Genomic DNA, 22,978 nt, shown 5'->3' with positions numbered 1-22,978 from the left:
AGGCTCGCCCACCATTTCATGGGATGGAAATTTAAAAACATGGTGAAATACAGGTCTGTATTTTGTACACCTCTGCCTACATTTTTGGGTACAACAGGTGTAAAATGACCTTTGTATAATCAATTGTATAATCTTTGTATAATAAGTATTTAATAAAATTATTTTAAAATAAAAAGTCGCCTACATCAGACCGACATGTGTCAGCGAGTGGCAGCTTTAGTATATAGAAACTTAGAACGTACTAGAAATTATGTAGTTAGAACACAATTCGAGTTTAGACGGATTCCCCGAAGCGCTTGTGGACGTCAATTAAAACAGAAATCAATTAAAAGTTTTCCATTCATTCTGAATCGTTAAGTTCACTTCCTAGTAGTGGATTAATCAAACAAAAGAGACGGTTTTACGTATTGTCGATTGTTTTCTTATTTTCATTGATAGTAGCGGCTGCCCGCGACTTTGTCCTCGTTGACTTCAGTTTTTAACTCCTAATAATGGCGTTATGCTACATGGCTCATAACGTTCCTCAATAAATAGACTATTCAACACAAAAAAAAAATCAACCAAAACTAGTACTTCCTGAGAAACTTAGTTCAATTTTAAGTGCTCAAAAGTGTTTCTGTCTCCATGTTATACTTCAAAGTGCCAGAAACAGCATAATACTTAAGAGTTGCTTCAAGTTGAAAGAAGTTTCTGTGTTCAAGGACAATAAATACATGAATGTATAGTTAATTTGTTTTCATAAATTCTTTGATTTACACGCTGTGGCTTTCTTTGGAATAATGCTGGTAAAAATGACTCTTATTGCATTATGTACTGAAATGCTTTAATAAACACGACATGTAGCACAGTTAGTAGGTTCCACTCGGAACTATCAAGTTACAAGATTTTGATATTTTTAAATGTACTTGATAAATTTATTCTTACGAAACACGCTAGGAGCGCTGATTACTTCTTCATACAATATTTCTCGATAGCTATTCGTTTGCTAGTAATGATAGAAAATCGCTCTCTAGTTTATTACTTACATTACTATTACGGACACTAAACATGAGGTTACACTTTATTGCAGTAGTCGTAGACTAAATCTTATTTATTTTAAACTTTTTATCCAATAAAGCTAATATCACACCCGCTATTCAAAACACAGATCACTGAAACCCATAAATCTCTTGTTCAAGGTATAAATTCGTTTTTTTTCATTAAACGGGTCGTACATTTCATTACCGGGCTGTACCGGGCCAAGCCGGATAATTTATGGACTGACCTGTCCACTTGGATGGATAAAAAACCGGTTAATTACACGAATTCAGAAATTATTATGCTTCATTGACCGGTCAAAGAAAGGGTGGAAAATGGTGAATTGTTTAACTGTGGTCTATTGGTGTGTTGGTTTATTTCATTGTTACAAATGAAACAGGCCAGTAGCTCGATTCTCTATTACTATCGACTACCGACAACCGACCTGTCATCGAGAAATTTTGTATGAAAATCTGATCAGAGCGCCTCTGACGGGTGCCTGAGGAAATATTTTGGCTGTACATTCTAAATGTCAAATGTCGATAGCTAGCCGGTTGTCGGTAGTCGATAGTGGTAGAGAATAGAGCTACTGAAATGGGTTAAAAATGTCTTTATTTCAAAAATGTTAGTTTTTATTTCTGGTTCTTTTGGGTTCTATTTGTCGGTCAAATATTAGTTTTTTATAATATTTTTATTTTACGCAGACCTTGGCTCTTACGTGTGATAAAATAAAAACGTACATGTGTGAAACATTACTCTTTGGCGATTATTTACCAAATCTCTCTTTAGCCCTTGAGCTATGTAGGTACGCGAGTTCGTTTTTTTAATTAAAGGTACCTACTATTTACAATCTAAAGAATCTATTTACTTTTCAAATTCTAAAACAAAACCTTTACAAAAAACAAACAACTTGAATAAAACTAAAATTTTCTTTGTTCCCAATAATAAAATGTACAAAGTCCAGATGCTACAAACCTTTTCAAAATCAATACATCCCACCATTAATCTACTCCACTAATTAACAAGATAATCCTTTAATAAAAACCTTTGGCTTTCGTTTTAAAAGTACCCTCCACCTCGAATTGAATTCATTGAACGCCCCGAGCGGCAGCGACTCCGTCGTGTGAAATAAAACAAGAAAGGGAGCTAAAATAATGAGAAAAAGACGAATGAGTGAGCGAGATGAAAATATCTTAGTAATTGTTACATTGAAGATCGGCTAACGAGCGCTGTTGATAAAAAGAAGGTTTGAGGCCACGAAGTCGACGTTAAGTGAGTTGAATTTAAAATTTTCTTATTGTGTATTGTGAAAAAGTTGAAATGTTTAATGAAACGCCTTTGTTTTGGGTTTAAGGGTATAAAATGGTGGGTTATGGGGCCTGGCAGGTTGGGGTTTGATTTCCTTTTACCATTATTGTGAGGGTAATGAGATTTCTTCTGTTTTGTTGTCGGAATGAGATAAATGCATAATGATCATTTGAATAGCAATCAAAACTTGAGTTGAATTTGGTGTTGGACTTAACGAAGTCTTTGTTATCGTTAGTGTATGTGACTGGAGATCATAAAGTCTATAGTTTGGTTCTAGAATAAAGTTGAATAAAATTGGGCTTTCTCTTGAATATTATCAATATTAAATTGCTTCAAAAGCAAACCTTTCAATGGTTGAAATAGTGGATTTATGAGAGTAGTGCCGCGTTGGTCAGATAGTGCAAGAATAAATTTATAAATCTTGTATATTAAAACGTCAGTGTATTTTGTAGTGCAGTTTATTTCAGTAACGATTGAGTCAACCTTCTGCATTTGATGTTTTAATTTTAACTTTGCACTGAGGAACGTTGAATGAATTATTTATAGAGCGACAGTTTTTAATAATTCGAGTTATTTATTAGGAACTTTAGCAACTAAACCCCTGATTCAATTTTGATGAATTTCGCTATAAAGACTAAGAGCCTGAAGATTTTTTAATTTAATTACGAAGATGCATAGCTGCAAGGTTCTTACGAAATGGTAATTAAAGAAATAGGTCTTCTGGTGCTATGTACTATTATGAAAAAAGTGTTATCCTATTACCAACGGAAACAAAGTTCGAAAATTCATTAAGCCCCGCTTTAGTAAAACGTGTGAAATATAAGCTATTTAGTTATTGAGTCCCGTTTTATCCCGGGATATGAAACTGTTCAGATTAGTTATTTCGAAAATACAAAACACTACGTGAACAGTTGAAATAATGAAATCTAATTTACTCAAAGTGCTTACACTCGATTAAATATTTATATATCTTTATTAAATCTAGAAAAGTTTTTATTGGTTCAAAGTTTTTCCGTCTAATAACTGACGCGCGTAGTTCTACGTGTGTAAATTTCCCCACCTATTTCAGTTGTTTACTGATAAATCCGTGAAAAAGTGGTTTATGTTGGATACCATTTTGATAACCCCGCTTCACCTATATCTATGTTTAATTTTATCGAAATCGATTTAGTGGTTTATGCAAAAGAGTGTTACGTATCCAATATTCGTTCATGATTGACAGAAGAGGAAGTCTATTATGTTTGATTAATTGACTTTTGCGTATAATATTAGACACACGTACCGTTTGTTATTAAAAAAATATTAACTGACACCTTTTCCCACGTTAAATTTTTCTACAGGCAGAGTCACAAGCAAAAACTTGTAAATTACTATTTCGACTAAGGCAAAACAGCTGTAATAGTAATATATCCATCCCCGTCTGTGTCTAAATGAATTCAATTCGTGGTCTGTCTGAGTTATGACCTAGTCGACTTACTAAACGTCCCTGTGATTTATTACAACTCCGTGTGACGGGTTAATTGGGGTGACGGGGTTTGATTTGGGGTTTATTTTTTAGGGTTGAATTGTTATTGTGATTTCGAGATTTCGAAAATACGGATTATTACGGATCCTGTTTTATAAATAGGCATATAAACAGACTAAACGAAACTTAACTGGGTTTGCAGCTAATGGCTTTTTCTGTTTAAAATCATTTATGTTTTTGACAATTTGGTTCTAATTTATTATAATTACTGACCATAGACTATAAGGTGCTGGATTTGATAAAATATTATTATATTGTGTGCATTTTAATGACGGATACTTAAATTAATAATGGTCTTTATTTGGCTCATTATTTGAAAAGACCAAACATAACATAATGTGGATCGATTACACCCCTGCCGGTCCTCCCGGACACATGAGACATTATTAATAAGGATAATTAAGCCAAAATTATAAAAATGAATAACACATTAATTTGCCCCCATAATCAACCCCAAAAAGGGTAGTACCTCATTGCACCCTTAACTGAATTGTTACCTTTATAATTGTATTTCATTTACAACCCTCTGATGTGATTATGTTTTTTTTTTCAGGTAAGACAACTTCTCGTGGTGGGGGATGAATATTAATGAGGGGTGACTGGAGTTGGTATGATTTGTATATTGTTCAGGGGTTTTAAAATATAAATACATAATTAAATCATTTGCTGGAAAATATACAAACAGCTTCAATTATAATAACTTGGAATTTATTTTTGGACTGTGTGTAGAATCCGAATATGTCAACATTTGGATTTCTATTTTCATAAAATTATGTATTTTAAAGTGTAAATAGGATATATGCAATAGTGTACTTTACAGTGACTTATAACAGTACACTTACGATTAGATAGATTGTTAGTTATCGTCCGCTGATTTGATAGAAAATCAAATTAATTATAGTTTTGTAGTATTCGTAGATATTTTCCTATTTATTTGGATGTCATTAAATCAAAGCCAAGCTGACGCGAAATTTAAAAAACGTTAAAGTTAGTAAAAATATATTTTTTATCCATTTTCATTCATGTAAGTTATTAATTTATTTCATACTAAAACAAAAAATATCAAAGTGACCTTATGATTTTTACAGATATAAAAAAAGGGCAAAAAATCTCAATAACCGCCTATAAAATACCTATAAAATAATCTTTTAACTGCAGCATACTCTGTGCAGGTACATAGTCCTAACCAAACGTGGTCCAAATAATTTGTTAGGGAAATGTCGACGCTGCAACATTGACCATCAAATTAATTTAACCACACACACATGATCCCGTTTATAAAAGGTAAAAGGATATGGCGGCCATTTTGTTCATGCGTTACGATTCAAAATGTCGGGAAAAAAGGGTGAAAAAAACTTCAACGATTTGCAAATAGCGGACCCTTTTAATATAATAAAGAGAGGACTTTTCATTCAATAACCTAAGTTAAGATTGGAAGTGAAGAGCTAAAAATAGCGAATGTTATTTATAAATAGTAAAGACAGAGTTCAATTACAAAAAGCGGGGAAGAGCGTAAAAAATGTGATCATTATTTAGTCCCAAACGAAAGTGTGACTACACTAAACACGACCAACTTTTACGTACTAGTAGACTAGAATGAGACTGCTTCTATGTCGCACTGGGTAGTGTATCCCACTGCTGACCATGCTCGGTTCGATTCTCAGGTCAGAAAAAAAATATTTTTCTAGTTTGTACCAGATTAATACATAATAGGATACGGGAATTAACGCGAACACGCATTTTACCTTAACATACAAGGCGAGAGTTAATAAGTTTATATAAAAATTATAAAGTTTATATATAAATTGTATTAGATTATATCCTTTATAGAGTCTCTGGAGTTTAGTAAGATGTCCGGTATATGGCAATAGGCTTGCCCCCGTTACACGAGTCTAACATTGTTAAAGATGACATGCCTGAGTAATTTGTACACCTCTGCCTGCACCTTCGGGTATAACAGGCGTGAGTCATAAAAGTAGATAAAATACCATGAAATACTACACTTCATGCACATGGCTTCACTGATATATTATATATCACGCGTATCATACAATATAGTTCGATGTAAACTATGTATTTAGATTGGATAACTCTCAATAGTCCATTCAATGTTATCGATCTGCGTACACGTATTTATGTGAGTTAATAATACTAATAAAATATAGTACTAAGTCATAACGCAGTGCCAATAATGTTCGTAACATAAATCTTTCAAAATATAACCTAGAGTTGACATTAATCCATAGACGGAAGTTATAATATAAAAGTGAAAGTAAAAAAAATTGCAAACATTTTTTGAAGTATCTATCATATTCAGTTGAAAAATAATGAAATTGCTGTAAATTGAAGTCCAGGTGTATTGTAAATTAGTAAGTGATGACTATTAATCTTGTTTTGTGAGTTTGACCATTTAACTACCCGGGTGTGATTCTCAAATACTTTTCACACAGTTTTTCTGTATATATTCAACAGAACAGTAAAACAAGAAAATATTTCAATTTTACAGGTAACAAAATGGAACTAAGAATCCTATACTCTTTACTTGTTATATTTCGAATAGCTCAAACAGCTCCTAGCAACACAGGAGTGTTCAATAACAGCCCACTCGATGAGAAAAAAATGATTTACACAGCAGAATATGACATCGTAAACATCATATTTCCACGTTTTAGCTTAGAAGAGATTCGTAGAACTTCTTTCAAAAAATTACCTAACAACCCCACAATTTTCTTCGTGTTAGCTGATGATGTTAATGAGAAAAGAATAGATAAAGGTATTTTCATCAGGAAAAATAGAACAGTATCTAAGTTGCTGGATAACGGAAGAGATGCAGACGGGTTTTATGATGCTACAAAAACTTCATTTTTCATTGCTGCGTCAGATGGTATTTATTCTTACAATTCGGGAGATAATGTAGCAGAAAAATACGGCAGTGTAACTGATAGTATTATTGGTATTGCTAAGTGTGATGATAGAGATCTAATTTATATACTAACTGACGATCATAAAGTATATACAGTCACTAACAACGGCACACAGAAAAATAGAGTTGATAAAATCGGAAACGCTGATCAAATAGTATTAGATATAAAAAATAATTTATTCTACGTATCAAATAAAAATGTATTTGTTATGAACGTACAAGGAGATGTGGTCAAAATTGAAGGTCTTCCTGAAAACAATAAGGATGTTAAGATTCTAAGACCTGTTCCTGAAGAGAGATTTACAGCAGTTATCGTAGATACAAGAGTTTACCTCGCTTATACTAATGGGACTGGTATTCGAGTTGGTTTAGTCACTGATGGAAAGGCCACAGCCTATTCGATTGAAGGAACATTTTTTGTATATGCTGCATACAACAAAAAGCTTTATGAATACGAAACTCTTGATGCGTTTTCAGAAGATATTGTCCGACAACTATCAGAAAGTTTTCAGCGTATAGAGTAATTTATTTGTTTATGATTGTTTATTATTATCTCAATATTAGCGTTGAAAAGTTCGCCTAAAACTTACGGATACTGTTACAGTTTGTTTTGTTTGAAATAAATAGGTATTTCATGAAACATGTAATGTTATCTTTCTTCCTAAATCCTTTTTTAGTTTAAAGGATATCCTATGTCGATTTCGGACTTCTGCTGAAAAACAATAACAGTAATTGGAAAAACGTGATAACACATTGTCGGATCCGGAATTCGATCCCGAGCGTTCAAGTTCTAATGTCTCTGTGAACAAAATATATATTTTTTAATTTACAGTTAGGCTATGTATAATTAAAAACAAGTAATTTTTTTTTTACCTAGTTACAGACCGCGACTTTATTCGCGTGAAAAGATTGCATCAATATTAGTTCAAAGGGAAACAAAAATTAGAACTTTCGCATTTATGATATTAGTATAACACATAACTTCTAAAAATCCAATCTTTGACTTCCTACAGGAGAGGCGACTCCTTAGAAAATCAGTGCTTACAGACATACAATTACAAAATAATAAATAGATTTTAATGAGCATCTGTATCGTGAGTTCGTGAAAACAAACCACAACAGGTAACATAAGAAGGGTCGGTGAACGGGAAAAATCTCCGGTTACGGGTATTTTGGTATATTTGGGCCGGTACCTCACTTCCAATGATATAATTGAACCTTTTTAATATAGAAATTATTATTTTAAACGTTGTAAATTTTCCTTAGAGATTTTTTATGTTTGTTTCATTACCTGCGAGGCTATTACGTATCTTAGTTGACAACTATTTGAAAGCCACTATGCTGCACATTGTTTTCTCCCTTAGACTATAGTGATTGACACGGTACATGAAAGCAGCAATGTACTGAATAGTGACCATCAATTTGACGTTCACTAGTTGTCCTGGTTTAGTTAATAGTTCTTTTTTTTAAGTCAAGAATAAATAGAACTTCGGACCGCACATCGTTATCAAATAAACTAGCTCCTTACCTATTATTAAAGTAAAATTTATCGACTGGATAAGACCGCATGCCACATGTCTGGCTTTTTGCAAAACAGGTGCAATAATGGTGACACATTTATTTTGTCATTGTTATACTATCAGATCAGACAATCTTTTACGTAAACAAAACAACTGATTTATATACTATTCTCAATATTTGCTGCTATATTTTCTTTTAAAATCACATTATATTATAAACAATATTATTACCCAAAGACTTTTCATCGAAGAAGCTGTGGCTTTCACCATTATCCGACACTAACCGCCAAAACAATCCAACGGTAATTTCAATCTAACTCATGTGGATACCTTAAAAGCTTCCCAAATTGTTCACGACTAGGGGGTGAAATAGGGGGTGTAACGCAATTAAACAAGAGCCACCTCCGGCCAAATTAATTTTGTTGACATATTGTAAATCTCTGTTTATTAATTTGGGTAATAGATAGCGTTAAAGTCGTTTTTAATGTTCAAGATAATGTTGTTAAGAAGATTAAGATGCTGTGAAGTGATTGATGGCTGTTATTTTTTGTCTTTTATGGTTTATCAAGATTTTTCGTTTCTTCTTTATGAGATTTTATTTTTCATATTTTATTAGAGATAAATAATTTTGAAAAGTGATTATAAGTTTACTAGGAAACTTATAATCACTTGTCAAAATTTTACGGAATTAATCCTGTTATTAACTCGATATAGAATGAGAGACAACCTTAGTTAATTTAATTATAAGTATTTGATACAATCATATGAAAGTGCGACTTTAGTAGTAAAGAACCAATAATTAAACAAATAAATATTAGTTAATGATATAATTAATTAAGTTTACAATATGCAGTCTTACTTATAGGTTTTGTTACATTTCTACAATCAACGAGTTTTAATATAATAATGTGGACTCAGTAAGCTACTTTGTTAGTAGCTACTAATTACAAGGTTTTGAATGGATTGCTAGGTTGCATTTAGCATTTTAATTAAGTTGTTCATAAACTTTTCATTATCAGCTAAAAAAAAGAACTTGTACAATTTATACAAAAGCGTTTCTTTCTTCTACTGTGTCATAAAACACGTTTGTATATAATATTTACAAAAAAAAACATATTATATTGTTGTTAAAATCAATTGATATAATCGTCAACCCAATTGTTTGTTTAGTATAACTAAATTCTATGTATGTTTTTATCTTTTTTAACTTTGAAAATCTCATTGTTACGTAATTTATAGAAAGTCATTCCCACATAATACGTTAAAAATTAAATTCTTATAAACACTTTCCTTTCTTCATAAATAATTTCAGGTCTTCCAAGTCCCTTAGCGGAAAGGAAGTTTTCTACAAAACATGACATACTCCTTGGATATCGTCAAAGTTAAATAGCTGTAGTTGAGATATGTATAAGTTTCTAAAGTGCCATTAGGGGTGTAGGCATGGCCAGAATTGTTAATAATACAGCGTTGCTTCAATTACTGGAGGCTGTAATTGGATGGTTTAGGATTAATCCCCCAACGGGAGGTCTAGACCACAGCCTACATAGATGATATGATAGTTGTTGCTCTTTGGTTTAATCTCTTGGTGTATGGGGTCGAATTCAATGTTGGTTATTATATTTGTGCTAAGTGATATAAATTTAGATATCATTGCTAATAATGCACCTAGTGATGTTTTGGTGTTTACCAAAATATAATGAATAGTAGTGATCAGATTTGTAATTTGTTTTGCTTTCAACAAAGAAAGATGCCGTTCTGTATAGGAACAAATTTTAATACTTGTTGCTCTATTTTTGAATAGTATTTTATTTGCATATTATTTAAAGTGATAGCCTAGTGGTCTAAGAATGCAGCTCCCAAGCAAATAGTCGGTGGTCAGTACCACAATGATTTATCGGAGTTATGTGTGTATTTAAAATGATCTTAAATTTTTCCAACGATGAAGGAAAACATCGTGATGCCATCTTGCATGTCTAAAAGTTTTTTAACGCTCTGAAAGGTATGCAAATGCAAAGTCCTCAACCCATTCTTGGTCAGCGTTGAGGACTTAATCTATATATTTATTATTTTTTACAAAAGCAAAACGCTTAAAAAGCTTATTAAAATTAATTGTAATTTTAATAAATTACTCCAATATTTTGACATAATACTTTCGCAAACGTATATTGCAATCGTATTATAACTAGCCGATATTCAATATCAGATAAAATTCACATGTTGGTATTGTGCATGAACAGAATCGAATTACAATAATAGGCTCACCGATTTAAGGTTGATACTGCACAAATTCAGTGGAAACAGCGAACAATATTTTGATTCATTATAACATTGTTTTTTGTACTCAGCACCCACATAATTAACGTAGTCGTATTAAAATAAAATACTACTAAAAATATACATGACGAATTGATTTTGCCCTAATTTTATTTTAAATTTCACACACGTTGTATATGTTATACGCGAAAGTGTAGGCAGATGTATAAAATACCCAAGATTAGGAAGTGACTTTAGCAAGTAGGAAGGCCCATGTAAAAACGAGCCTGTTGCCACATACTGGGCACGTTACTACACTCCGGGCTACTACTAAGAAATATTGTAATACATAATATCTTTTTCCTCATAGAGGGAGGGAGAGTCAAAGAACGCCACTTGGTATGATCTTCACAAACTTCCCTTGCCTCATTCACACCCAGTATATTGTCATACAGAACCTAAATATTATACTAAACTAGAGGCCGCCTGCGACTTTGTCCGCGTGGAAACCTTTCCCTCGTAAATCCCGATACTTCGGGAACTCCAAGATAAAAAGTAGCCTATGTGTTATTTCGGGTCTACAGCTACCTCTATAGCAAATTTTATCCTAATCGGTTTTGTAGTATTAGCGTGAAGGAGTAACAAACAGCCATACATTCTCACAAACTTTCGCATTTATAATATTAGTAGGATAGGATAAAGTTTCAAACGAGTTTAACTCTTGTACTACAATCAAACGAATCCAAAACAAAAGCCTTCCACCACGTGGAGCGAATGATCCAAACATCTTAAATGAACGATAAGTAACAACAGGAAACAGAAAAATACCTTCCTAAAGCAAGGGGTCATAAATAGAGTGGTTTTATTGATGCAGAAAAAAGGACCCTTTGGCCATGGTTCATTAGTTTTGATAAAAAATATCAACGTAGGGGATTATGAACTGTTTTCCTCCACTCGGGCCGATTTATGAAGGCAACGGTTTGTTGCAGCAGTTGACTTTCACGACATATGTGGAATAATAAACTGTAGTGATGTGAATTTACTGAAAAAATGGACTGTTTTTGATAAAATTTGGAAGTATATAATTTTTGATTGATTTTTGGGTAGTTTCATTTGTTTTATGAGGTATTCGTTTTTAATTCTAAAATCGCTGTACCTTAAATATGTTTGATTGCCAGTGAACAGCATAAAAATGGTTTAAAGCAGTGGAAAGTAGGTAAAAAACTAATTATTCCTAACTGTTTTAAAATAGCCAACAATATTGCCTTAGTTGTCTACCTATAAATAATGGTCAGTCATAATTTGAGGCCTGAATGGCCGTAAATTGTACCACTGAGTGACTTTAATTTTTCTACAGTGTTTTGTATACTACTTTCGAAAAACAATTAATAAGATGAAAATAAAACATTTGCAAAAGGCGTCAATAATACATCTGCGATATTTTTATTCGTCATAGGTGTGTTTCTTCTTCCTGGCTAGCTTGTAGCTATATTCAGACATACATAGTTAAATAGCGCATAATATACCACAATAACAAAGCATTTGCTACATTCAGATTAATTTAATATAGATTAGATTATTCCATACATTTTGTATGAAATATATCAGTATCGAATGACTAGAATAGTATTGTTTATGGTTCATAATAATGTATTATGTATTAATTCCACTGATATATAACAAAGCGTAATGATTTATACAAGCTCTAATAGTTATGATATTAATATGTTTATGTGCAATTGATCTGTTTGCAGCATTGATGTATATACATATATACTATACTATAATATTTATACTAAAAAATGAAGTAAACTTTAAAGCATACAAAATGACAATACATATTATTTTCAGAGTACTTACATGCATACACACAAAAAATCATGCCTTTTCTCTATAAGGTAGGCACTGGTCGATCATTTTAACCTTAGGTTTCGCTTTTATTAAGTCAGTAAGAAAATAGAATACCGATAATATTTATTTTATCATCAGCCTAGCCTTGTTGCCAACAAAAATCGGCTTCCAGTCTCACCGGATGGATGGAATACCAGTATTCTACATATAATAGCGACTACCTATTTGACCTCCACAACCCAGTAACCTGCGTTATAACACGACAATACTTTGGTAAAACTGGTAAGGCTTTCAAGCTTCTGACTACTAGTAAAGATATGCAGTCACAGTATGATATTTTAGCGTTGATTTTTGAAACAGCAAACATACTAAAAGAACTTTTACAAAATTCTCAAGAAACAAAATTAGTTAAGAAAACCATTTGGTCCCGCTGAGTGCAATCATTTCCCTCATCGTCTGAACTTTTCACTCAACAAAGCACATTTAATGACTTTGCAGCATTTTGTAGCAACTTCCAACTTTGCACCGAGATGTGGCTGCACCTTTACTTAGCATCTCTTACCACTCTTTGTGGATGTCATCTACTTCGACTTGAGCTATTGATTTTACTCTTAGTGTAAACTTGAAGTAAAAAAATCTAAATACTTGTATTTTGATAATTTGCTAGTCCTGTCAAGTTACCAGTTAATAAGTAAGTAAGGTTTACTGTATAGTTTTTAAGATAAAATGTAGGAGAACGTTAGACATGCACTAATTTTATAGGTTGCTATTATAAATACTCAAACAAAAATTTGCGTAAACTGAATAGCGCTACAGTTTTAGGAAAAAAGCAAACACAGCTCATAATAATCTGATGCTTTAGAACAACCCCGTGACCTTGAAAGAACCTAATTTCTTCCCATCATAATACAACCCTAGGCTTATTCAACTCAAAACACTCAGTTATTCTTCAGTCGTTTTTTTCTCCCAACCCTACCTTTACTTAGCTCACTGATTAAACGAAAAGTCCTCTCTTTATTATATTAAAAGGGTCCGCTATTTGCAAATCGTTGAAGTTTTTTTCACCCTTTTTTTCCCGACATTTTGAATCGTAACGCATGAACAAAATGGCCGCCATATCCTTTTACCTTTTATAAACGGGATCATGTTTGTGGGTAAATTAATTTGATGGTCAATGTTGCAGCGTCGACATTTCCTTAACAAATTATTTGGACCTCGTTTGGTTAGGACTTGGTATTAACTTTTAAAAGATTATTTTATAACTTAGGGACTGAAAGCTACTGTCATTTTTTCCCTGCAGTTCACTAGAGCATGACTGTGAAAATCCTATTTTACCTGATGAGATCTTGCTTGCTTCAGAGTTCTTTAAAACAGTTCTTGGAAGGATGAAAAGTCCTCAACCCGTACCTAGCCAGCGTGTCGAAATCAAAGCTTAACTCATCCACCATTCTGACAGCAGTCTTGATCAGCATAAAAACAGTAATAGGTATTTTCACCAAGTATATCTATATTTAATTCTATACGTATAATAATACAATAAAGTAGTGTATTTGGGCATTGAAGATGAGGGCAAACTTGATGGGTGTTAAGACAGAATCATAGAGATAGGACTTAAAAGAACGCTACTATTATTTTTGTACTCGCTAATTTCTGGAACTGCAAAACCAATTTAAATGATTTGTTTTGTTAGATAGCTATAAAGCTTGAAAATTTTATCATTATATCAAGCCAAGCTGTGGGCAAAAAACTATAGTTTAATAAATAAGTTTACAATTGTAAAATACATCAGCTAGTAAATACAATAAAATCATGCCATTTTCCTATGGAAACGCCTCTTAACAGAGTAAATACATAAAAATGTATGTAAATAATACAAAAATAGAAGGTCAATTATTTCGTGAGTTAGGCTTCGTGTGGGAGTCGGAAAAGTAAATCTGAGAAACAATATTGACTGACTGAATATCCAGTTATATCTCGGGTATTATTAAAGGGTAATTGAAATGGTTTTACACCCACACTTTGGTACGCACTAGGGAATCTACTTTAGTGTATTAGTAACTAAGAATCCTTTTCTGAAAGCCTCACGAACATGGAATTGCTCGCGTACGGGTTTCCAACCAATATGTCAGTCATTAAAGGATAAATTTCTAGTTTTTATTTGATACCAGGTCTTTAGCTATAGTCTTACAAATTAGTAGAGAGCATTGTGTGCAAGGTTCGCGACTGGCGGGGTGATCTAAAATATATCAGTTAAAATATACTTAGTTTAGGAGGAGACCCTTGCCCAGCAGTGGGACAGTAAGGGGTCAAAGACAACCTCTGGCCTGGCTTGTGTGGCTGCTTGATACAGCTACTTTTTTTTGGAAATACACATTATATTACCCCAGATACAATAAAGAAATATTTATTTATTATAATCGAGCATGCCAAGGCTATCTACTAAGTTATCGGACTATCCCCTGGCTTCTGAGGTACATTTAGCGGTAGTTTATCTACCCGTTTAAACTCGTAAAAACGCTATTGAATAGATAAACTACCGCTAACCGTACTCAGAAACCGGAGGTATTTCTTTATTCTAAGTTTCAAAAGTACTGGTTCAACAATTTAGCAATGAAAGCGTAACAAACAGACTTTCGTATCTATAATATAGATTTCAACATTCGTAACAATGTAAATGAGATTGTACCCAAGGTCAGAGGCAATCTGCCCTCTAAGCCGCCAGTGATCCGAGCACTATGTCACAATCGGCACTGATGGATGGCCATCGATTACAACTCGATCACGAATATCGATACCACATTACTCGATTGGAGACAGACATTTTCATTTACGAGAAAATAATTGGATTTTTTTTATTTTAACTGCTTTTTGTGGTTGTGCACGGTGTTTGGCTATTATGAAGTTCAATTCCCGGGCGGAGTAATAGTCTACTTTTGTAATTTTTATAGAACATTTTTTAATAGTACCCAGAAGTTTGGTAACGTGAACTGTATATAACAATAGGCTGCCTATAGGTATATCAAATAAAAATAATAATCGTAAAATATGGGTGTCTTTCTTACTTTTGTATACACCTTTGAGTACGAAGCTTGATGCTATATAAAGGTTCCTTTCATTAAATTATGTCAAAACCGTTATTTCAGTGTTTAAGTTTCTAACAAAATAATTTCCTAAAGTTATTAAAATTGTAAAGAAAATACACAGTCCCAATTATTTCAGTCTCAAAAGTTTTGAATGAAAGCTGGAACTTTTCAGTTAGTTTTTCAGTTTTCTTTGAGTAGTATTAATTCAATATCGTTTATGTTTTAAGGTTATTAAAAAATTGCGGTGTATTTTTAATTTATAGAAATTCTACTTGCTCGTTTAACGTAATGGTTAAGATGGACACCATGCTTCTTTCGTGGGTTCAAATCCCAGGTCAAATATTTGTGGGATATTCTGTTATTGAAAATATACATTTATACGTAAAAGCACGTCTTTTATTTTCTAAGCGGTATTCAGATACCGAACAATATTGCAACGTGAAATTAAAGAATATATTAGTCTTAGTCCGGTAATCGAACCCATAATCTCGTGATAGGTTGTCTTGTACAGAGCAGCAGGCTCAACACTTATAATATCAACACCTAACACCTTTGGCATAATAAACCACTCCGTCAAACTTAAATAGCCTAACCACGATAATTAATAGGACAGTTTCCTTGTCTAACACATAACACAAACTTACAACTCACAAGACACACAATACCCCCACTGGGGTGCCACCCAACCCCACTTGGGGTGTCACCCGAACCCCAGTGGGGTGCGTGACCACCCCATTTTCGTAATGGTGTTTGGACACCGTCCCGTTCTCAGTCCGATTTAATTTGTGTCAATACGGGTATGGGATATGATCAGAAGAGCTTGTTAGTAGCGAAAATATAAGGTGGAAAAGTTTTCGTGACATCAATAGAGTACATAAATAAAGTATATTAGTATCTATATGTATGAGGAAATTGGTTGATCAACAAATTGGTACGTGGAACTTTGCTAGATAAAATACTGTTAGTGATACTATAATAAACTACTCCGTGTATTATAGTCCGGCAATTTATTAAAGTTTTGGCATGCAAGATTTATTTTGATTATAATTAATAGGATGGCACCAAGTGGAGTTCTCTAGTCCCTGCCTACTGCTATGCGAAAAAGATGTTATTTTATGTATGTATAGTTAATTACTTTGTTTCTCCAGAACAAAGTAGTTTTATCAAACAGGTCACCGTTACCTGCATAAATGATGCGTCACTGATTATCTAAATGATGAATTTTGTATGCATTTTTCAGCTTCAAACTTTCCACTTAAGGCTCTTTACTAAGTTGTTTTCCTATAGTTAGCTGGAGAGGCCGTTATAATATTTTTTTAGCTGTACGAATATGAATTACTTGACCTAAGATGACCTTTAGTCGAAAGATATCTATGTTAATCAAGATTAATTAAATTTATGGAATACCTAGTAGCTAATAACAAAAAGGTATTATCTAGACGAGATGAAAACTTATACATAAGAATTCCCGTCCCACGCATTCAAGGTTTCAGACCCATGGCAACACACTAATGACTTTTCATAGCTATGTTTATTAATAGAAATAATTACCACTTGCTCTAACAACAACTTTACTGGTGAAAGAAATAACATTGTAATAAAACCTTACATGCCTAAATTTATAAACACATATCTTCTTGAGGAAATGCTACAAAGTCACTTAATATTACAATGCAACGGTATAAACGCAATTGAAAATTCAAGGTTGGGATACCGTATTTGTTCACCCGACGCAAAAAAGCCCCCAATCCGCACCTGGCCAGCGTGATGGACTCAAGACCTAAACCCATCCTCGTTTATGAGCAGACCTTTGCCCAGCAGTGGGACAGTTACGGCGGATAAAAATACCTACATATTTCAGCTAGACGCTTGTTGCTTGAAAGGATCTCTACTCAGTTGCTAAGCTATAGAACACAAGTTATATGCCTATAGTGTAACATTCTTATCCTATAAGCAACCCAAAAGTGAGAAACGGATTAAATATAATCCGAGTAAATCTAAATTTGTTCCCAACAGTGGAATATTTCATATATGTGATATAATATAATATATTCTACTGAAACATGCACTTTTATGACATAACTGAGTTGCATCGCGTTCTCGGGAACACCACACGAGTATTAAAATTGTGAATATTTTGGCATATTTTTCAGTTTTCTGTGTGAAATGTACGTATTTCGTGAAACTTATAATGGTATTATTAAAAGGCCTTTGTCGAGGATATTTAATAAGTATTGCTGATTAATTTATATTCGGTTTATTAAGGCCTGTTTTAATTTAAACGCTGTTTTATTTATGGTTAAAATATTAAGGTTCTGCATTTTACTTTAAAAAGATGCATGCTTAATATCACGCCCTTTTTCCATTGGAGCAGGCAGAGGCCAAAGAACGCCACTTAGTACGATTCTTGGTAATTTTTTCTCGCCTCCTTCACATCCATACATTTTGTCCTTTGCGACTTTTAAAAAGATATTTATCATACATTGTAAAAAAGTGGTGATGAATACAAAACAACAAACAAACTTAGCTATTTGTGGATCTTACTTGTTTCAAATGTAGTGACTAGTGAATAGTATGAAAAATGAACTTAACTCAAAATGGCTGTCCGATCTACTTAAATAATCTTAGAATCTAGAGAACACACTTTTTAGCATTGCTGAGAGAGTATTTCTTCCTCACAACGACATTGCAGTACCAGTCTTATCAAATAGTAACCCAACTAATTTGATATTATCATCCAACAGTCTAGCTCTCAAACACTTTCGATAAAAATACCGATATTTTTTAAAAATAAATCTAAATCATTAAGTGCTACCAAAAAGGAGCTTCCTAACGATCAATTATGCCACAAACAATAGTGGCACGGTACTTTCACGTGGCACTTGCTCTAACAGTGACTAATGTGCGTCAGACGGGCCACTAATTGTGATTTATTTTGCCGCCAAAATGAGCTACCCTTACGTCCTCTTGAGGTTAAATGAGGAAAGAAATATTATTTAAGTGACAATCGAAGTTCTGCGGAATTTTTTGGACCTTACACTTACATACTCGTACATAAAATCACGCCTTTTTTCTATACGAACAGTACACAAGCTTTCTTTAATTTAATTAAAATTTTAGACCTTAGAATTAATGATAACTTTGTAATCTGCTTTGTTGCCTTCAAATGCCTGTATGGCGTTGTCGGTAGTGTTTCCGACTGCTAATTGCCAAGTCGGGCAAAGTGTTATTGGTCTTTCCTAATTTATGTTTGAATTGTTCTCAAAAATAGCAATAGGCTCGGCACTAATTACATAGGACTGACACTGTGAATGGTCAAAATATATTTAAATTCTACCTACACCTTCAGATGTAACAGGCCTTAATTTATGTATGTATGAAATTGAATGTATCATAAAGCTAAGTATAAAAGTCTTTAATTCAGATTCAAGCAAGATTTATTACCAGAATGCGATCTCCAAAGATGGACACTTTATTCTTTAAATGGTATTAAATTCCCGGAATCACGATCAAAAGTCACTTAACATTATTTTCCTGAATACTGAAACATCAATGAAACGATTTACACCTGAAATTGGCCGAAATCGAATTTTAATAAAATGTTTGTTCCAATTCCTTGAAACGAAATGATTTCAGTACAAAAGGTTGAATTTCTAAGAAATGCTATTGTCACTAGTTGTTAAAGGTTTTTGAAACATTAACTTCTATTTTAGTCTAGCTGACCCAGCGAACTTCGTACCGCCTAAAATATGCAAAATTTAATGTCTGTTTTTCAATATTTCTGAGGGATTTTCTTATTTTTTTTCCATAAGAACCTTCTCCTAATAATAACAAATACAACACAAAAAGAATTAGTCAAATCGGTCCAGCGATTCACGCGTGATGCCGTGACCAAGGAAAACGGGTTTCATTTTTATATTTATAGATATTTAGAGAAGAAATTTTCGATCAGTGCGGGGTTAGGTGCAGGACCAATGGGTTTACGTGCACTCCGATTAGGTACGATACTTCGCGATATCAACTTCCGTGAAGAATTTCTAGACGGAAAAAGGCAGTCAACTCGTTTGCCCGAGCCGGAAATCGAACCTGAGACCATGCATAATACTACCTACCGTGTCATATTTGCAGGTAATGTAATTAACTAATGTTAATGAAAAGTAAGTAATTGAATTCAATAACAAAGCTAACTTTACAATCTGCTTCAAACACCGTCTGAAAATTCATTCTGAAAACTTAATTTACAAATGTATGGTGCACATTAATTTCACAGAATACTCTCTTTATGTTTTGTCTCTTTCTACTGCCATTGTAGCAAATAATAACCATTGCGTTTACACCTTTCAGTCCAAATTATTACGGGCGCCGAAAATGAACGCCAAAATTCTACAGAAAATAACACTAACACAAGGAAATTTCAACCCTATTTGAATAGTCATAAGGTCTCAATGAACGTTAGTGTTATTGCAAGTTTGCAGATCTTTATGTATGGATCCTAAAGTTGCATTTTGGATTCTAGTACTACAGGAATAAGATTCAATTTATTTTATTAAGACTTAGTACTATTTGTGATTCTAAGGATGCTACGCCGGCAATAAGAATGCGTTCTAAATGTGAAAATTCGAACACATTATTAAAATCTTAATAAAAATAAACCCATTTTATTATTATATCCCTTTGAAAGTAGAATCACAGAAATGTGAACGCAATTTGGCAACTAGCACGCGTTTGCATTCGCACGCAAATTGCGTTTAATAATCGCGTGCGTTGTCTTATTTGAAGAGATTAAGTGGTTATGTGTCGAGTTGGAATGCGTTACGGATTATTTACGGGCTGTTGTTTCGGCGAAATTTCGGTTAAAATTGTCGCAATTCCAGTGAAGGGAGTTATGAATGATCGCCTTTGTAAGATTGTGAGGAAAGATTTGTACGAAGTGATTCTTGTTTTGAATTTGCACGCAAATTGCGTGAAAGTGAATAGATGTCATGTGTTGTTCTATTGTCAAAAGTGATGGATACTAATAAGATTAACAATTTAATATATATTTATGGGCAAGGTTTAAAGCTTCTGTATAAGTGTCGGTTAAGTTAAATACAATCAAAATTTATTTTGATAGGCTATCCAATACTTATAAAAAACAAGTGAATCCAGCCGTAAGTGTATTAGTTACTTTTTGCCTCATTCAATTCAGTTGAGTCTCTTTACATAGATTATACAGAAAACTTTTTACCTCACAAAATCTCTCTCTCAACGTATCGTTAGTGGTCAACCTAGTGCCAAAGTTGTTCAAGCCGCCCGAAAGGCCTTTGACGTGGCTTAACGACTGATATCTTAATTGACAACAACCGGGACCGACTTTTTACGTGCCCTCCGAAGCATGGAGACGCCCAGTTCAAATACCACTATGCGGTCACCCATCTATAGAATGGCTATGGACGTCTCAAAACAAAATCTACACAGTAGAAGTCGTAGGCAGAAGCGTATTGTATATAAGGATACAAATACAAACGTATTACATAATGTAAACGGCAAGACAACGTTCCGTTACACGCTCCAGTGAATTCTGCTGATAATTATTGGATACATTATACTATACTAGCTGACCCGCGCGGGTTCGCTCGCGTACAAACATTCACTCCCTTGGGGGAAAACACCCAAGTTAGTTAGTATGGTTTCATATTTGTGTAAAAACTAACACTCTTATTCATAAAAATATATAAAGTTTTGAAAGGCTTATAAAGAGTTTTGTTTCTTTCACTCCTTAGCGAAATGAAAAAGAGAAACTGTATTTTAGTCGATTTTTAACTAAAATAGGTTTGTATCGTGTTTATAAATTAGAGGGTAGGCTTCTAAAGTCTTCAACTTCTTTCATGTTCAATTTAATCGAAACTGGTTCAGTGGTTTTGACAAAAAAATGTGATAGACTAACTTTTACATAATCTTCTTCTTGTTACTTCAGTAGTATATAATCGGGGTAAATAAATAAGTATTTTGGAATTATCTACACTTAGATTGACCTCACATTTTCCTCTAACACCTTATGTACAATAATAAATAATAAATAAATATCATTGGACAACTCACACACGGTCATTTGATTCCAAACTAAGCAGAGCTAGTACTATGGCAACCAAATAACTGATAAACTTACTTACATACTTCTAAATACATACTTATATAGAAAAATCGCCCATAGTCAGTTGCGCTCACTACTACACGGGTTAAGCGACCCTTGGTCCCTTGGTCACCACATAGTGGTATTTGAACTGGGCGTCTCCGTGCTTCGGAGGGCACGTAAAAAGTCGGTCCCGGTTGTTGTCTGCTAAGATAACAGTCGTTAAGCTATGTTCGGGCGGCTCGAACAACTTTGACACTAGGTTGACCACTAACCAGACGACAAACAAACAAACTATAGAAAAATCGACAACGATTTTAGTAAAATCAGTTTTTTCGTTAAACCGTAACATACAAACAAACATACAAACTTTTCTCCACATTTATTCCTACAAAGGCTTATTCAGTCTGTATATTACGAGTCACAGATATTTGTGAGCGCTACAAATGTTTGCGCTACGTCCTTTGAGCCTCTATGTACTATTCAGGTCATAGTTACCGAATAAAATGGCTCCAACATAATAGGTTTGATATACGAAGTTTATTAAATAATGGGTGGAAAGTTTCATCCCTTATTGTAGTCGTTAAGGGGTGATTTTTTCAATAGTCCTACATTAAAATGTAATCATCAGCTATTTCTATATTCTTGCTTAATTTTAGTTCCAAATTTCACGTTGTGGATTGCGTGGCAATAAGATAGACATTCATATTTATAATATTAGTACAGATATTGATTTTTTTAAACTGTGATTTGTGGTATATAGGACAACTTGTTGTAGTGGCGCAAAGTACTATAGAGTTTTTTTTTCAAATTTTCTATAGTAACTCAAAGTTTTGTCGTGCACAGTGGCTGGTAATAGGCTCACCCTTTGTTACATAGGACTAGCGATGAGGAAATGATACCTGGGCGTCAATACACCTCTGCCCATCTTTCAGTAAAATTTGGAAAGGTCCTGCTGTAAAAAACCTTATACTTACAAGTTAAAAGGTGAAGACCCTTTCCTAGCAGCGGGGCAGTTACGGGTTAAGAAATACTAAAATTTTTATTTGTGAAATTCCCTCCAAAACAGGACTAGCAAGTGTAGGAGTTTTCTAATTCAAAATCAAATCATAGTAATGTCAAATCAAGTCAAATCATAGTATAAAAATATTTACAAAGAGATCTTATTATTGTTGTGATAAACTTATATTAACAAGAAAGATTAACTGTTAAAAAGATAGGGAAAAAGAAAATACTCTACCTAGCAAAGGTTAAAATAATAACTCCCATAACGCGATCTTTACTCCTTATTAATATTCTCCTAGTCAATGCACTTATCATAAAATACCATTCCCTTAAGAATCTCAATGCTTTTAAATTAACTGCAGAATGCATAAAAATGTAAAA

General features: G+C 33.4%; 2 protein-coding genes across 2 annotated transcripts in view; both read left to right on the top strand.

Moving 5' to 3' along the window:
• Positions 1–22,978, top strand: part of LOC142983887 (uncharacterized) — a 223,215-nt gene that overhangs the window by 105,504 nt on the left and 94,733 nt on the right. The window lies entirely within an intron of this gene.
• LOC142983845 (uncharacterized) lies at positions 5,938–7,297 on the top strand. Its single transcript, XM_076130980.1, has 3 exons — positions 5,938–5,987; positions 6,357–6,881; positions 6,996–7,297. Exons 2-3 carry the CDS (start codon positions 6,365–6,367, stop codon positions 7,295–7,297), a joined length of 819 nt encoding a protein of 272 aa, XP_075987095.1. The 5' UTR covers positions 5,938–5,987; positions 6,357–6,364.

This window comes from Anticarsia gemmatalis, chromosome 25 (assembly GCF_050436995.1).
Source record: "Anticarsia gemmatalis isolate Benzon Research Colony breed Stoneville strain chromosome 25, ilAntGemm2 primary, whole genome shotgun sequence".
Lineage (NCBI taxonomy): Eukaryota > Metazoa > Arthropoda > Insecta > Lepidoptera > Erebidae > Anticarsia > Anticarsia gemmatalis.
The sequence above is the reverse complement of the archived record's forward strand: the minus strand, read 5'-3'. Positions and strand labels throughout refer to the sequence as shown.